The sequence below is a fragment of the Theropithecus gelada genome, chromosome 2 (assembly GCF_003255815.1).
Source record: "Theropithecus gelada isolate Dixy chromosome 2, Tgel_1.0, whole genome shotgun sequence".
NCBI lineage: Eukaryota > Metazoa > Chordata > Mammalia > Primates > Cercopithecidae > Theropithecus > Theropithecus gelada.
Genome location: NC_037669.1, coordinates 25,806,767 through 25,823,465, shown reverse-complemented (window position 1 = coordinate 25,823,465; position 16,699 = coordinate 25,806,767). Strand labels below are relative to the sequence as shown.

General features: G+C 36.3%; 1 protein-coding gene across 22 annotated transcripts in view; it reads left to right on the top strand.

Annotated features, from left to right (window-relative positions):
- CBLB (Cbl proto-oncogene B) overlaps positions 1-16,699 on the top strand; it is a 214,407-nt gene that overhangs the window by 106,598 nt on the left and 91,110 nt on the right. For 15 of the 22 annotated variants that reach the window (XR_003118095.1, XR_003118094.1, XR_003118093.1 and 12 more), the window contains 2 exons: positions 10,427-10,583; positions 15,973-16,094. Coding sequence is in view for 17 of the 22 variants with exons in the window: in XM_025375667.1 (XP_025231452.1) it covers positions 10,427-10,583; positions 15,973-16,094 (279 nt within the window). In the remaining 5 variants the exon portion in view is untranslated. Of the gene's footprint in view, positions 1-10,426; positions 10,584-12,261; positions 12,405-15,972; positions 16,095-16,699 lie in introns of all 22 variants that reach the window. The other 7 variants (XM_025375677.1, XM_025375681.1, XM_025375675.1 and 4 more) reach the window with 2 other exon arrangements.

The following is a 16,699-nucleotide window of genomic DNA, read 5'->3' as shown; positions in this document are numbered from 1 at the left end:
AGGCCTCCAGGCCTATGTTGAGAGAGGCTGCCATGAAGACCTCTGACATACCCTGGAGACATTTTCCTCATTGTCTTGGTGATTAACATTTGGCTCCTCCTGACTTACGCAAATTTCTGCAGCTAGCTTGAGGTTCTCCTCAGAGAATGTGTTTTTCTTTTTTATCACATTGTCAGCCTGCAAACTTTCTGAACTTTTATGCTCCGCTTCTTCTTTAAACATAAGTTCCAATTCCATATCATATATTTGTGAATGAATAAAACTTAATGCTTTTAACAGTACCCAAGTCACCTCTTGAATGCTTTGCTGCTCAGAAGTTTCTTCTGCCAGATGCCCTAAATTATCTCTCTCAAGTTAAAAGTTACACAATTTCTAGGGTGGGGCAAAATGCTGCCAGTCTCTTTGCTAAAACATAGCAAGAGTCGCCTTTACTCCAGTTCCCAAGAAGTTCCCCATCTCCATCTCAGTCCATCTCAACCTGCACTTCATTGTCCATATCACTGTCAGCATTCTCGTCAAACCATTCAACAAGTGTGTAGGAAGTTCCAAACTTTCCCACATTTTCCTCTCTTCTTCTGAGCCCTCCAAACTGTTCCAACCTCTCCGTTATCCAGTTCCAAAGTTGGATCCACAGTTTTGGGTATCTTTACAGCAGCACCCCACTCTACTGGCACCAATTTATTGTATTAGTACATTTTCACGTTGCTGAAAAAGACATACTGAAAACTGGGTAATTTATAAAGAAAAAGAGGTTTAATGGGCTCACAGTTCCATGTGGCTGGGGAGACCTCACAATCATGGCAGAAGACAAAAGGCACATCTTACATGGCAGCAGAGAAGAGAAAATATGAGAGCCAAGCAAAAACGGAAACCCCTATAAAACCCTCAGATCTCATGTGACTTATTTACTACCATGAGACTAGTGTGTGGGAAACTGCCCATTAATCAATTATCTCCCTCCCACAACATGTGGGAATTATGGGAGCTATAATTCAAGATGAGATTTGGATGGGGAGACAGCCAAACCACATCATTATTAAAGTCAGTGTGTAGGGGGTAAGTGCAGTGGCTCATGCCTGTAATCCCAGTATTTTGGGAGGCCAAGGCAGGTGGATCACTTGAGTCCAAAAGTTCGAGACCAGCCTGGCAACGTGGCACAACCCTCTCTACAAAAAATACAAAAATTAGCTAGGTATGGTGGCACATGCTTTCATCCCAGCTACTTAGGAGGCCGAGGCACGAGAATCGCTTGAGCCTGGGAGGTCGAGGTTGCAGTGAGTCAGGACCACGCTACTGCACTCCAGCCTGGGTGACAGAATGAGACCCTGCCACAAAACGAAATGAAATGAGAGACAAAAACAACAACAGTAAAGTCAATATGTGGGTATTTACATTTCAGTAATAGACTGCTCATGATTGATCTTTCTGTTCTTCCTTATTTTAAATGTTGGTTATTAATAGGAAATGCTATAGTTGTTTTTCTTGCATAGATTTGTTTTTGTTAGACTTTAATAACAAAGGAGTTATTTAAAATATCAGTAGTTTTATTTGATGGATTTAATTATGCACAGCAATATATGTACAGTTTTTTCTTTCAGAGTTTTAGAAATGTTATCAGAAGCTCTTTATTTTTTGCCTCAGTTTATCTTATACATCTAGGAGACTTCACCCATTGGTTGTTAATTTAATTGGCTCATGTTGAGAGACTTACAAGGAACTTGGTTTTATTATTGTCTTTTTTTTTGTTGTTTGTAATTCTGAGCTCTTATTGCTAAAGGAAAGATCATTCTAAAGCCTTACTTAAACCTCTCTTTGGCAGCACTTTCTGGAGTATGTAATTTTTAAATTTTATTTAATCTGACTTCAGCATATCAAAGGTATCTTGCATAACCTGTGAGCTGCTGTATCTCATAAATTTATCCTGTATTAGTGAACTTTCAGAGAATATATGCTGAAGAACAGTTAAAGAAAAGAACAAGTATTAATTGTTTTAAAACCGGAATCTTTCTATTTTTTACAATCAGTGACTTCTAAGTGGAAAAGTTTTAAATGGAATTTTTACACATTATTATGGATCATACTTGCAGCTCCTCTTCCTGTTCCTTTCCACTAATGAACTTTATTTTCAAAGCCAGAAAAGAAATAGAATTATGTAAAAATAATTTTATGACTACAGCAAATTTATTGTTTATTATGTTCAAAGGTTAGCATGTGAGACCAGAAGCTAGAAAGCGTCAAATCTATCACGTGAACAAAATAATTGAGAAGATTAGAAATAATACTAAAGACGCTATTTCCTGTGTTTCTGCAATCTTATAAAAATATGATTCTAGATTTAGGCTTCAGAATGTGAATATGTGAAAGATACTTGTCCACTATACAGAGAAGTAATGATGGCCGCAGCTGCCCGTCTGAAGCGGCTGCTGTGAAGATGCTGCAATAGGGGAGGCATGGCCAGGACTGTGTGCTCCATGGAGTGGGCGGGATCTGGGAACAGGCAGGAGCCCCACCCTCTTCCGCATTAATGAGGTTGGAGCCCCGTGCTTCCAGGAGCAGCTGCAGCTGTGGACCTGGGCATCCCTACACTCTTGGGGGACTGGGAAGTCCCCCTACCCCAGCAGGCTTGGAAGTGCCTGCTCCTGTTTTCTGGCCTCACCCTGCTCCCAGTGCCTGCTCCGGGATGGAGCAAAGCTGTGGCCAAGCATGGGCACTGTTGTGACCTGGCTGAGTGTGCACACACTCAGGATGGCGCTGACATGCCAGCCCCCTGCCAACTCACCCCTTTCCAAACTTTGGGACCAAGGAGCACTGGAGGGAGGCCAAGGGGGTAGAGTTGAGGGCAGCTCCACGTGGGCCTGCAGGTGACCCTCCACAGAAACACCCAGGGCACCTGTAGATGACATGATTGGTGGCAGCAGGAGGCAGACAGGCTCATGGGTGGAAAGGCGCAGGTCCCCACTGAAGCCCCACCTTCAAGACAGGGACAGCCTACAGCCTCAGGGCTGGGCTGTCAGTTCCTGGTGGAGTTCACAGTGGGAGTGAAAACTTGCAGTGCTTTTTCTGGGCCTTCCTATGGACCAGTCAGCACACACATCCTCCCTTCTGAGCCCATAAAAATCTCCAGACTCAGCCAGACTCACACAGACATCAGACTACCGGCTGCAGGAAGAAGCCACCCAATTTGAGTCTCTTTGACTCCTTGGGATGATCTGCCTGCAGAAAGGGAGCTGCCCACTCTGGGTCTCCTGAGTGCTGTTCTGCTGCTCAGTAAAGCTCCTTTCTGCCTTCCCACCCAGTTGTTTATATACCTCATTCTTCCTGGACACGGGACAAGAACTCAGGGACTGCCAAATGGCAGGACTGAAAAAACAGTAACACAAACAGGGCTGAAATGTACCCACCCTCTACTCCCTCCATTCCCCACATTGTGGGCAATGAGAAGGAGAGAAGAGCTGTGGCCCTTCGGGGAACCCACACCTACAGGCTTCCTGAGCTAGGGCTGTGACACCCCATTTGGGGCTCGGTAGTTTCTGGAGTCTCCAAGCTTTTGGGTGCCACTGTGTTCCCCTCCTCCAGACACAGGTACGCACAGCAGAAGCCACTTGCTGTACGTCAGATCCTGCCACTGGCTTGCCCAGAGCCAGTGCCTGTGCTGGTGCCCGGAGCTGCCCGCCCTGCTACAGCAGCCAATGTGCGTGGCTGTGCGCAGTGGCCGACTCCACGCTCACTTGCTCATGCACCACTTGTTGCTCCACGTCTGACTCACCCTTGGCAGGTGTGGGATCTGTGCTGGTAGTGCAAGGTGAGTGTGGCCTGCCAGGTCGAGTTGGTGGAATGAGCCCAGCAGGCCTGAGGAAAACTCGGGTAATGGTGCCACCAATCACAGAGGTTTCTGGCTGGAAAAGTGACACACAAACAATAAGTGACAGTAGTGCTTATCTACACTATAGACGAAGTGTTATGAGCTTTTTGACAAATAAAAATTATCCAGCATAAATACCCAGCATCTATGTCTTTATTAGTGTCAGGAATTTTCATGTATGAGGAAGAGTGGTTCAATCTAATTATGAATATCCTTGGTAACTATGGTTACCATCCTATCAAAGATGACTTGCTGTGTGGTGACTGTGTGACCAGAGTGTTTTGATACGCTCTTTCTGTAGGTTGTTGGAAAACAGTTGCTTTTCCCTTGTTGATAGAACAGCAAGAGTAATAATGGCCTGATAAGAATCTATCTTCATATTCTTAAAAAATGGAGTCATGAAAAAAGAAGGTTGGATTTAAGGAATAACTATATACAAAATGTCAACGGACTTAGGAATCACAGTGCTAATATTTTGTGTCCATAATGTAATCAAAACATGTCAAATATGTTACAAATATCCTATTATCTTCTGAACAAAGCTTGCCCTCGATTTAAAGATACTGACAGTGAATATATCTTAGTTGATCAAGGTGAATTTTCTCACAAAATTTACATAAAATTAGAAATAGAGTTGGGCTAATGTATATAGAACATATTTCTTTTTGTTTAAAATGAGGATGATAGTATATATTCCTGAGCTACAAGATCCTGAGTTACGGATCTTAAACACCTGCCACCACTAATACCACAGCAACAGAACAAACCAACAATAAACAAACATGTCGATTTCCTTGTTTGTATTAAGGTAGTTACTTTTTGTTTTTTAGTCTTGGATTTTTAGTGTAATATTTTTAAAAAATTAAATATATAATTGAAGTTTAATGTACATGGGGAAAAGTACACAAATCATACATGTAGAGTGAGAAATTTTTTGAAGTAAACATACCCATGTATATGCTACCCAGATAAAGTAGTAATACCTTACTACCTCCATCTTGGAGGACGCCCTCTCTCAGCCTGTCAGAAAGTCTCACATAGTCACCACCTAGTAGTTCTGATACATGGCATCATAAAATTATACATAGTTGAAAACATACTAATTATACTGTTTTGGAAAAAACTGGCTTCTTCCTCTTTTTATGTTTATGGAATTCAACTCTGTACTTGCATGCAGCAGTACTTTATTCATTCTTCTTGCTTCATTGTATAGCTGTACCACAATTAACCTATTCATTTGATTATTTATTTATAAATTACCCAGCCTCAGGTATTTCTTTATAGCACTGCTAAAACAACCTAACACAGAAACTGGATATATAACATCAAGTATAATTTATAAATAAAAGAGGTTTATTGGGCTTACCATTATGCAGGCTGTACAGGCATGGTGCTAGCATCTGCTTGGCTTCCAGGCAGGCCTCAGAGAGCTTTTGCTCATGGCAGAAGGTGAAGCAGAGCCTGCATGTCACATGTGGTGAGAGCAGGAGGAAGAGAGAGCAAGGGAGGTGTCATGCACTTTTAAACAGCCAGATCTTGTAAGAACTCACTGTCGTGAGGACAGCACCAAGGCGATGGTGCTATACCATTCATGAGAAACATGCCCCCATGATCCAATCACCTCCCACTGGGCTCTACCTCCAAAATTGAGGATTACAGTTCAACATGAGGTTTTGGGGGAACAAATATCCAAACTATATCATCCAGTGTTTATATATGGGTACATGTTTCTAAAATTTTAGTTTTGTTCCATCTGTTTGTCTATGCTTGTACCAATGCCACATTGTCTTAATTAATGTAAAGAGTATATACTTGTTAATGTTCTTAGTGAAGATTACCTTTTTTGTTCTTGACTCTTGCATTTCCCATGTAGTTCAGAGCCAGTTTATTAGTATCTACTACAAAAAATACCTCCTGGGATTGTTTATTTCAGTTATATTAAATTTTTAGGCCAATTTGGGAAGAACTCTTTGTAATATGAATCTACCATTAAAGTGTTATATACCTTTATTTATGTTTTTTATATCTCTGTGTATGTGTGTATATTGATATTTTTGCTTTGCTCGTCTATTGTTAGCTTTATTTCTATGTATTTGGGACTTTTAGATAGCATTATAAAAATCAAATGTTTAAAGTTTCATTTTCTAGTTATATGTAGCCAATATAAGAAAGATAACTGATATTTTATATCAATTTTGTATTCAGCAACCATGTTCAATTTTCTTATTTCCTATAGTTTAATCTGTAAAATTTTTGTATTTTCTACACATAAAGCTATGTCATAAGCAGATACTGCTTTGTGTTTTTCATTGATTCTTCTACAATTACATATATTTAAAAGTTTTAGTACATCTTCTATTCTTTTAGTATACCAGAGCATATTAGACATATAAAAAGTTAAAAACCATGTACAAATTCAGAAAATATATTTTAAAAATCACTTATAATCCCTTCCACCACAATCCGGTTATTAAATTTGTGGTATCTCCAGACATTATAGTTTAACATTGGATCATAAAGGACAAAATTTTAAAAATACTGTTTCCATTTAGTAATATCCCAATAACACTTTTTCATGACAATAAATATTTTTCTGCACAAAATTGTTACTAGTGAATATATTTATTTTCAAATATTTTGTCTTATAAACAACACTGCATTTCAAAGATTTGTGGATGGGCTTTGGCTGCTGTATATTTTTTGGACATAATTTCCTTAGGTGAAATCCCTGGAAGTTGATGTTCTTAGTTATAATGCATAGGCTTTTGAAATTTGTTTCCAAATTGCCTTCTAGAAGTGCTGTGTAAATTCTCATTCACACCAGTAGTATACAAAATTCCTGTTTGCAAACACCCTAGCTTCTGTTGATATTCACCCTGTATTGTATGAAATGTTTTTTGTTTTTCCTATCAGTTGAAACTAAAACCTTTAACCTTTTACGAACTAGTGGTTTAATGAAAATGTTTTACCTTTTTTTAAAAAAAAAATCATCCTCCTCACACTTTCTATTTTCCATTCCTCTTACCTTTTTCTTAAAATTGCAGGATTTTCAAATTAGAATATCTAATACACTTCTCCACATTTACACAGGAGAAAACCAGCCTGGAAGATTAAGTGATCTGTCCACTACTGACCAGCTGACACCTTTCCAGATTTATTTCCCTGCATCTGATTAATCCCATTTTCTTTGAAAGGATACTGTTTTTCAAGACTTTTAAAGAAGATTACTATTGTTTTTTTGGTAGACAGGCTAGAACTCATTATCTAATAACAGGATTATAACGTAGTCTTATTTATCATATTCTTATGTCTCATGACATTATATGAACAGAACTATCACTTTAACAAAAAGTCATCAATAGATTTCTGTATAATAGATAAATGGTAGTAAGCCATCAATAAATAGCAGTTCTTATTCTTATTTGAAATAAAAAGATCCTGAAATTATATTATTACTCATATAATTATATGTGTATTCTATTCTTTGTAGATTGACAATTACTTATACTTTTCCACTGTATTTTAAAAGCAATTCAGCCTGCAACTTAAGTAGTTTATAATTGTAAGGGTCAACTAGAACATATTGAAAGATTTTTGGATTAGTGAAAACTTGGAGTTTAGTTGGCTCTTTCATTTCTCTCTCTCTCTCTCTCTCTCTCTCTGTCTGTCTCTGTTTCTGTCTCTTCCCTTTACTTCTTCCCAGGTCTCTGCCAGCACCCTGAAATTTCTACATTTGTAAAACAATTTGCCATTAATATTTTCTCTCATTGATATTTTCTCTCATATTAGAGATAATTGCTTCATCTCTAAAGGAAGAGGTAGTAGAAACCGCTGTCTTTTTGCAAAAGTTTAAATAGAAGTGTGAAAATTCATGCTCTCTGGGTTCCCTTCCTCCCATACACCTCAAAAAAGAATGGTAGCCACTTACTCTTAAGAAAGTTTAGAGCCTTAGTGTAACAGTTGAGAATAATCTAATTTTTGTTTGTTTTTAAAGACTATGTTGTTATACTCTGTATCTATTCTTCATTCTTGAAATCCCCTTCCCCCTACCTCTGTTCCCCACCCCCACCTCCTACACAATAATGGGTGTTTTGCTGAGGTGATCAAAGGAGGGGTATCTGTTGTGCAAACATTCACATATGAAAAGTTAACAAAATAATGCCCTGGCTTCCTAATCCCTATTACTACCACTAATTAAGATTCCAGTGAATGCCTCTTTGGGTTTGAGGTTTATCAGGAGTAATCTGACAAAGTTTTATTTACACAAGTACTGTGGAAATGTAACTTGGCCTTTTGTAAATTGTTATTATGAAGGGGTACATAAGACCAAAATTTTCTTAAGTTCATACATCTCCTATAACTGGCTCTGGGAAATCACTAGGTGCTCAAAAGAATTATGAATTGAATTCACTGTACATACTAGATTAGAATCATTTTTATAGTAACAGATGTGGAAGGTGTCTATTTGGCCTTTTTTAAAAAAGCTTTTTATATGTTATACACAAAATAAATATTTACAGTTTGACCACTTTATGTTGTATACTTTATATATGAAACAAAATGCTTTAACTTCTTCATACAAAAAATAAAATTTATACTGTTCTGAAGTCACGGGTTCTCTGATCATATTTTTTTACTCTGAGTATCATGATCCATGTCCCTTTTGTGTTCTGAGTATTTGAAACTTTAATTTGGAAAAGAAAAATGTACTTCCTAGACATTGGTTTCATGGTAATTATAATGAAGCTGGACATAATTGCATATTTATACTTCATTGTAAATCAACAGCTCCCTAATATTCTTAAAAGTGTTCCTTGTGTTTTTAAAACAGCAGCATTTTGTTAACTTTAATCAGAGCCTGACGTGTGTTTCTTCTAAATGGCATCTGATGTGGTATCTCTCCTCAGTTCTCTGTGGTTTCCTGTTTTTTTCATACATAGAGAAAAACTTTTTGAGGTATGAAGCCTCATATTTTTCTTTTAATGGTACCTCAAACCTAAACTCTCTTATAAATTATACAGCATAGTGTTGTCAATCTGTCTCACCATTAATTTATGCCACTTCCCACAGACTGTTTCTCTGGAATCCCTCCAGCCCTTGCTGTGTATCCATCACCCAGCTTGCATGTCCTTATATACCCTACTCTAGATTCTTTAGCATTACAGGTTTTACTTCTATCCCTAAAGTGTGTTCTTCAAAGACAAAGATGTTATCTTTATTTCTATAATTGTATTTCCCCAACAGTGCCTTGTTTTAGCAATGAGTACATATAGTAGGCTCTCTTAAGTGTTGTCTCTAGAGCAGCAGCAGCAGCTGCAGGGAACATTTTATAGCTGTCAATGTTCAGGCCCCACCCCAGTGCTACTGAAACATAGTATCTTGGGTTGAGGATCAGGCTATGTTAACAAGCCTCAGATAATTTGGATGCATGCTGAAGTTTGACAACCACTGCTGCAGAAAATTACTGAATATCAAGTTGTACCTTTATGGTGATATCTCATTGAGTGGATTGATACAGAATGGGGCCAGGCACAATTTAGTTTATTCTGCCTGATTCTTGTATTTCAGAGATACTGGTAAAGAAAACCTAAGATTTAAATATTTGCTATCTTATAAGAGGATGCTATCTTATAAGAGGGACGGCTTTTATGCTATTCTGTTGTAAAAATTGTAGTTTAAATTTTAAAAACTGAATGATTTCTTTCTTCTGCCAAGTTAGGAATAGGCATTATTCTGAAGCAGGAAGGTTAACTAAGAAATGCATCCTGGGTGTCACTAATTTTCATGGTGGGAAAGAGAGTAGGTCAGTTGGAAACTGGTCAGATGGGGAGAGGTTGAGAGACGTTTCCCTAGTTACCATTCTGCTCTTCTGAGTTTTTTGAATCATGTAACTGTATTACATGTTAAAATTTTGTTGAATGATATTTAGTCAAAATAAAGTAATAAATAAATGTTGAATAAACTCCCATGATATAACCATTGTGGTTGGTTTAAAAAATTAAGTTTTTCTTTTGTATTAATATGAAAAGTTAGATAACATATGCTTTTCATCTCTGCAGAAAACATCAAGGTTGTGGCAGAAATGTCTTGATGGCTTACCATCTTAGTCTTCTTGAATTGGCTAATACATATTACTCATTTGTGCAATGAATAAAGGATTTATATTATATGGATCCATCATCTTACGACTGTTTTTAGAAAATGAGAATTAAATCTTGATTCATTATTAAATAACCTTGTATACACACATGAAGAGGTCATGACACATAAGACTTTGACCTAATACCTTTTTTTAGATGTGTTTCTATAGCTATCTTGATAGCCTAGGACTGTTTGAGAGAAAATTAATTTAAATTTTTGTCTTATTCTTAGCAAATGCAAAATAATTGAGTTAAACAGAACCCACTACATTTGTTCTGAAATATGAACAGTATTCTCAAATATTTGTCTGGTAGTACAAATACAATTATATTAATTTTATTATTGAATTTTGCTGCTTCAAAGGGAGGTATTTCTTAAATGACACTTGATTCAATTATTTCCCTTTTTTTCCACCTTGCACAGAACTATCGTACCATGGAAAGTATTCAGACAGTGCCTTCATGAGGTCCACCAGATTAGCTCTGGCCTGGAAGCAATGGCTCTAAAATCAACAATTGATTTAACTTGCAATGATTACATTTCAGTTTTTGAATTTGATATTTTTACCAGGCTGTTTCAGGTAAGTTTATACTTGCTTAGTCTATCCATTCCCTTCCTCTCTCCCTTTCTTTTCTCTCTGTTTCTCTCTCTCTTACACACATATAAACAAACATATGGAAAATAGTGTCATTACTATTAGTCTGTAATTTTATTGGTATGTTTGGTCATTGCTAAAAGTTTAGAGTGAGCCATTTGGCTTAAGTTTGGAGTATCGGATGCTGTGAGCCTGGTGGCTGCTTGTCAGCTTTGAGAGGATCCATCCAAAAGAGCTTTGTTTTAAACTCTCTACTTAGTTTCTCACTTTATTTTGTTGATCTTTTAGCACAATGATGGATAGAATGCAACAACTGCAGGTGGGCATTTTCCAGCTAGATCTAAAATCTTTCCCTTTGCCTTCTGCGTTTATTAGGTTAAAAGGGAAATAGTAAACTTAGAAATACCAGACTGTTCTGTATAGAACAGAACTTGTGTCCTGTACTTATTTTATAAATTGCTTTGCACATTCAACCATGTGTAACGAACATTTTTCAGTGTCAATAAATATTCTTCATAAGTTCCTATGTCATATTCATTCAAAATAGTATGTCAGTATTAACAAAGCTCTCTTTTGAAAAATTTAGATTTTCACCTGCATTTTCTCTAATGTAAACAACTTTAAGATGAACATTTTTGTTATGCTTATTGTTTTTCCTTTTAAATTATCCTCCATAATTGTTTTCACATAGCAAATTAGAAGAATGTAGCATTATATGGATGCTATCATGTTCTTCTTTTGCATGCCTTAATGGAATTACCTTAAACATGAAAACTTGAAATTTGTGTTTTGAGTTTGCCTCTGCCACTAAAATGTATATCATCTATCGGATTCACTTCAAGTAGTCACAAAATAAAAATTTTCTGCTTAACATTTTTATGATTTAGTAACATAAATTATATAGTAAATGAGGTAAGTTGATCAGACTGGGCTTACTTATATTCTGATACAATTTTTTATCATTTTAATCTGAAGCAAAATTTATTCTCTTTGAAACATGCTTTCAACAAATGTCAGAGTATAATATTGGTTTCATGTTTTTCATGTTACATGAACTTTACTTCTCTGATCTTTAATTCTGCTTGGCACTAGCTAGCAAGGATTGGATGACTAGTTTATGTAACAAAAACCACATTGCACAGGATTAGCTTTTAATTTATGAAGGAACCCATTAATAGAAGAGAGATTAACTCCTGTCAACAATACACATAGGATGTGAAACCATGTCTCTACTAAAAATGCAAAAAATTAGCTGGACGTGGTGGTGGTGGGTGCCTGTAGCCCCAGCTACTTGGGAGGCTGAAGCAGGAGAATGGCGTGAACCCAGGAGGTGGAGCTTGCAGTGAGCTGAGATCACACCACTGCGTTCCAGCCTGGGCGACAGAGCGAGACTTCGTCTCAAAAAAAAAAAAATACAGGATATATTTCATTGTGTTACAATTTCAGAATCATAATTCTACCTTGTATATAGGGTAAGCAATTAGATAAATCACTGATGAAGTGTGCTTTTGATTATTTTAAATTTTTGAATTCATGATTATTCCCTTGGTGTATATATTATAGTTTGACAGTTTACGTTTTTCAAAGATTTTAAGATCTATTTTAGAAAAAAAAGTTATCTGATATTGGTCATTTTATAATGGAACCTCTCCTTTCTTTAAAGGTTTCTGATAATTTTACAGAATATCTTATTTATTTAACATGATACAAAGAGATTCTAAATAGTAGGAGCTTTGCTTCTTCACCTTGTCAAGGAAGAGAGTAAAAGTAATCTTCCTACATTAAACCTAACTGCTATTCTAGGAAGTGAGTATATTTTTGTGGTGAGCCTGGATGACTTTTTACTGTGGGTATTAAATGCTAGAATTCCCTGGCGTTATATATTAAAAGTATGAGGGCAACTTAATGTTGGTTAAACACTTATCTAAACTGCTATTTAACATGTGGACATATTTTCTTATAAGCTGTTTTACTTTAAAATAGCACAAGTCAGCCTTGATACTCTAAGGAATATATATCTTATTTACTTTCACTGGGATGGGAAAAGAAAGGGCTATTTTTAAGTCAAGCTACTGTGAAAAGTTTTAGATCGTAAAATGAAAATCTTACCTGGGCCAGGGAATTCCTAATCATTTTAAAAATGTGATTACAGAAGGAGCTGAAGAACTCTTGTTTAGCCCCTGTGTATTTCTGAGATTCATCATTTGTTTATTTCTATACTCCAATCAAATGCTTTGAATGTAATCGTATGTGTGCCTTAAAATATGATAAAATTGGTTCTGTGTATAGAGAAGTAGATGGTTTAACTTTTGCTGATCTTTTTATACAACTTTAAAAATTAAGTGATTTTCTTAAATGTATTCATTAAATCCTTACATTTATATATTACATATGAACATATGTTTTGCTAATACTGTGTGACTGCAGGAACATACATTCAGTTATAGCCATGATATCAGTAGTTAATTGGCAGTGACTTCTTCTGACTGCAAATTATTGGGAGTGGGATATTTAGCAGAATGGGAACTGAAGTTGAGCAAGGTACACTTTTAGAATATGGGGTCTGAAGTAGAGAAACTAGCAGAAGGTTTTGAAGAAGGAGCCAGCGGGGGGCAGGAGATGAAGTTGAGAATTACAGAGGGAATGAAAGAAGTAAAAAGGTTTGCTTCCTCTTGGCTTTCATTCTTATATGCAGGCAGAACCTGAACAAATACTTGGGAGTCACTGGAGGGATCTTACTGTGGTCACCTTCCTCATTTCTCTTCTTCCTTCTTTCCTTTTCTTTATCCTTCTCTTTTCTCTCAAAGTCACTTAGAGATGCTGGAATCGGCACATGCTACTGTCCTGGAAAGGAATTATAGGGATTTTGCTTCTCTCTTCCTTCTCCCTGGGGCTGTTGTTCTCCTTTTCCTCTATATCTCCACTATTAGAAAAAATGGGGTCACTGAGAAATGGGGCACTAAATTTGGGGGTAGCAGGATAAGGATGGAGTATTTTAGTAGAATATCCTAGTGACCGTGGAATATGTAGCATCAATGGAATAGTGAGGAAAATCAAAGAAGACGAAAGTCCTCAGTTGTAGCAAAGAATTAAAGAGAGTATCTAGGCAGACCAGCCGAGGACCCTCTTCCAACTTAAGCTGTAAGTCAGTAACTGGCTCTGCTTGAAAATAGTAGCATTTGAGAGAATGGAGGGACTTGTCTCCTTTATTCACTTCATTAATTTCTATAGTCATTTAAAAATATCTAGATAATTTTATGTTCTTATATACGAAAAAATTTCTTTAATCTGAAAAGCAAAATAAAAAAATATATTCTCTAAAACACTTTGTTTTGCCTTTTTTAAGCCAGTAGTCATCGAAATACTTTAAAAATAAAAAGCACATAAGTACTGCATGTTTCTGTTTTGAGTGGGCTGCATACAAGAAAAACAATACACAGACTCATTCTATTACATAAATATTTTTGCAATTAGAAGCTGGCCCTCTGGATTATGTACTAAGAAATGGTTGCTAAATACTGTAGCAGTTGGCTCAAAACACCAATTTAATTTTTTTTACTTATATTTTGATCTGTGCATTGGTGCTCTATAAAGTTCAGCATTTTTTTTCAACTACTCTTCCACTAATTTGTGTGGACTTTAATGGAAGTGACCCAAATATTTGTTTGATATTTCTTTCATCCCTGTCCTTTATAGATGGGTAGAACAAAACAAAACAAAAACTAGGGTCTAGAATAACAGTTATTGCTCAGTTTTTAAAAATACATACTGACATTTTCTAAGTAATGTTTAATGCAATTTTTAGTCATGCATTAGGGAGAAAATTAAAAACATGCATTTTTTTTCAGCCTCTCATATTATTATTCTCTAGAGCACCTTTCTTGCCCAATTTGGTATTTTAGTGTGATGGGGAAATACCCCGAAGATTTTTCTTGTTATGTTGAAAAAGGCTAAAAACTTTATTATTACTAAATCATTCTTTGTTATCCTCATCTCAAGGGTTATAATCCTTGAAGAATTCTGACTTGTAAATTTGTAACTTGCTTAACAATAATGAGGAACAAGTCTCAAAACAAACAAAAGCAGGAACTTTTACCAGTAATCATGTCTAGAATAACTGTTTTAACAGCTTAACATGGCCACGTAAAAATACTTTGTTTTTTTTTCTTTTATGTAGAAGATTTAATAATCTGGCACATTAGATAGAGTATGCTGCCAGTTCCTTGGAATAAATGTAGCTTCAGCCTTAAAAAAATTACAGAGATGATTCATCCACACCCTTGAGTAAAGTTGTCTATCACTGCCTGCCTTTTTTCTCTTGCCCTGGTAGCTGTACAGACAACCAATCAGATTAAAGAGAGAATGATGCAATGGTACAAACCAAATACTTATGCGAAAGGTTTTGTTTTTATGTAACTCACTTTTAAACCCTAAACCTTTCCTAAGTTTATAGTAATGTAAAGTTAAGCCAGATGTGACTACAGTAGTGTTAACACTAGCCTTTTACACAAGTCACTAGAGGATTTGTTCAGTGACATTGATTCTTGGCTGATTACTGTTACCTGATGCTGCAGTGGTCCTGGCATCCCATGGGCAAGCAAGACAGGCATGTTCCTTGTCCTTATGTAGCTTATGGTTAATGTGTAACCTTTGCCAAGTCATGTAAGTTCTATGATATGGTTTCTTACTCTGTAAAACGAAGCAGTTGTTAACGAAACACACATACACGGAGGTGAGGAATATGGCAAGAGGTAACAGTTTTAAATATGCTGGTCAGAGAAGGCTTCATTGAGGAAGTGACATTTGGAGACAGGAATGAGATGGATATTTGGGGGAAGAAAATTCAAGTAAAGGCATCGGCAAATACAAAGACTCTAAGAGGAAAGAGGGCATTTGTGTTCAAGACAATAGCAGGCTGGAGAAGATGCAGAAAGTGGGAGAGTTATAGCACATGGAGACAAAAAGGGGAACTGCTGGGGATCAAACCCTGTAAAGTCCTTCTAAGCAATATATGAGGACTTTGGCTTTTATTCAAAGTTAGAAGGCTTTGAACAGAAGAATTATTTCATTTATGTTTTAAAATGGTCACAAGTGCTGTAGTGAGAATAGACTGTGTAGAGAAGAGATTTTGTGGTTTTCTTTTTTCTTCTCCGTATTCTCTTCCTGAAAAATCTGTTTTCTGCCTAATCATATTTCTCTAAAGAACAATAGACTTGAATGTCTGCTGGTAGGTAACAAAAGTTGACCTAAACCACATAAGGTCAGATTAACTTAAAATATCCAAGATAATGTTAAATGTATTAAATGACGGTTCAGTATATAATCAATATTTGATATTCTCTAGATAATCTCTTTTAATTTATTTATTTTTTAGCCTTGGGGCTCTATTTTGCGGAATTGGAATTTCTTAGCTGTGACACATCCAGGTTACATGGCATTTCTCACGTATGATGAAGTTAAAGCACGACTACAGAAATACAGCACCAAACCCGGAAGGTAAGACTTTTTAGCAGTAATATTATGTGATATATCCAAAGATGAAAATTCTCCATGGTTTGTTCCTAAGTTAGTCAGCAACACCCACTGATGGCATGCTTGGGAGGGGGCTAGAAAAGCTAAAAGACCAAAATGGTGCTTCTTAATCTAATCCTTTAAATTGATACATTGTGCTTACTCTGAAACTTGGTATTCATAAAGTGAAAGGGGATGTGGTCTCCTTTCTGTTTTCATGATATCTGTGTTTATGTGCAAAATTGTACGTATATATTTGAATACTTGAATACTGTGCTAAAGAACAAATAAATGGAACAGTCTTATGTTCGTTACTTTGGGGTATTTTTAAGACATTCATTTAAGTTCTCTGATAAATACAAGTACATATACATGCACCTGAACACATAAATATAAATGTAAGTTTATGAACAAATAAATGTATGTACATAGCATATATAGACCTATTGTTATAATCAAAACCAATTTCGTGTCCTTGAAAACTTGTTTCATAATGCCTTATGTTTTATTGTAGCCTCAGAATTTATATTTTATTTTCCAAATGATGAAACTAAACGAACCTTGGAGAGGTCGGTCAGCCCCTGTGGCTT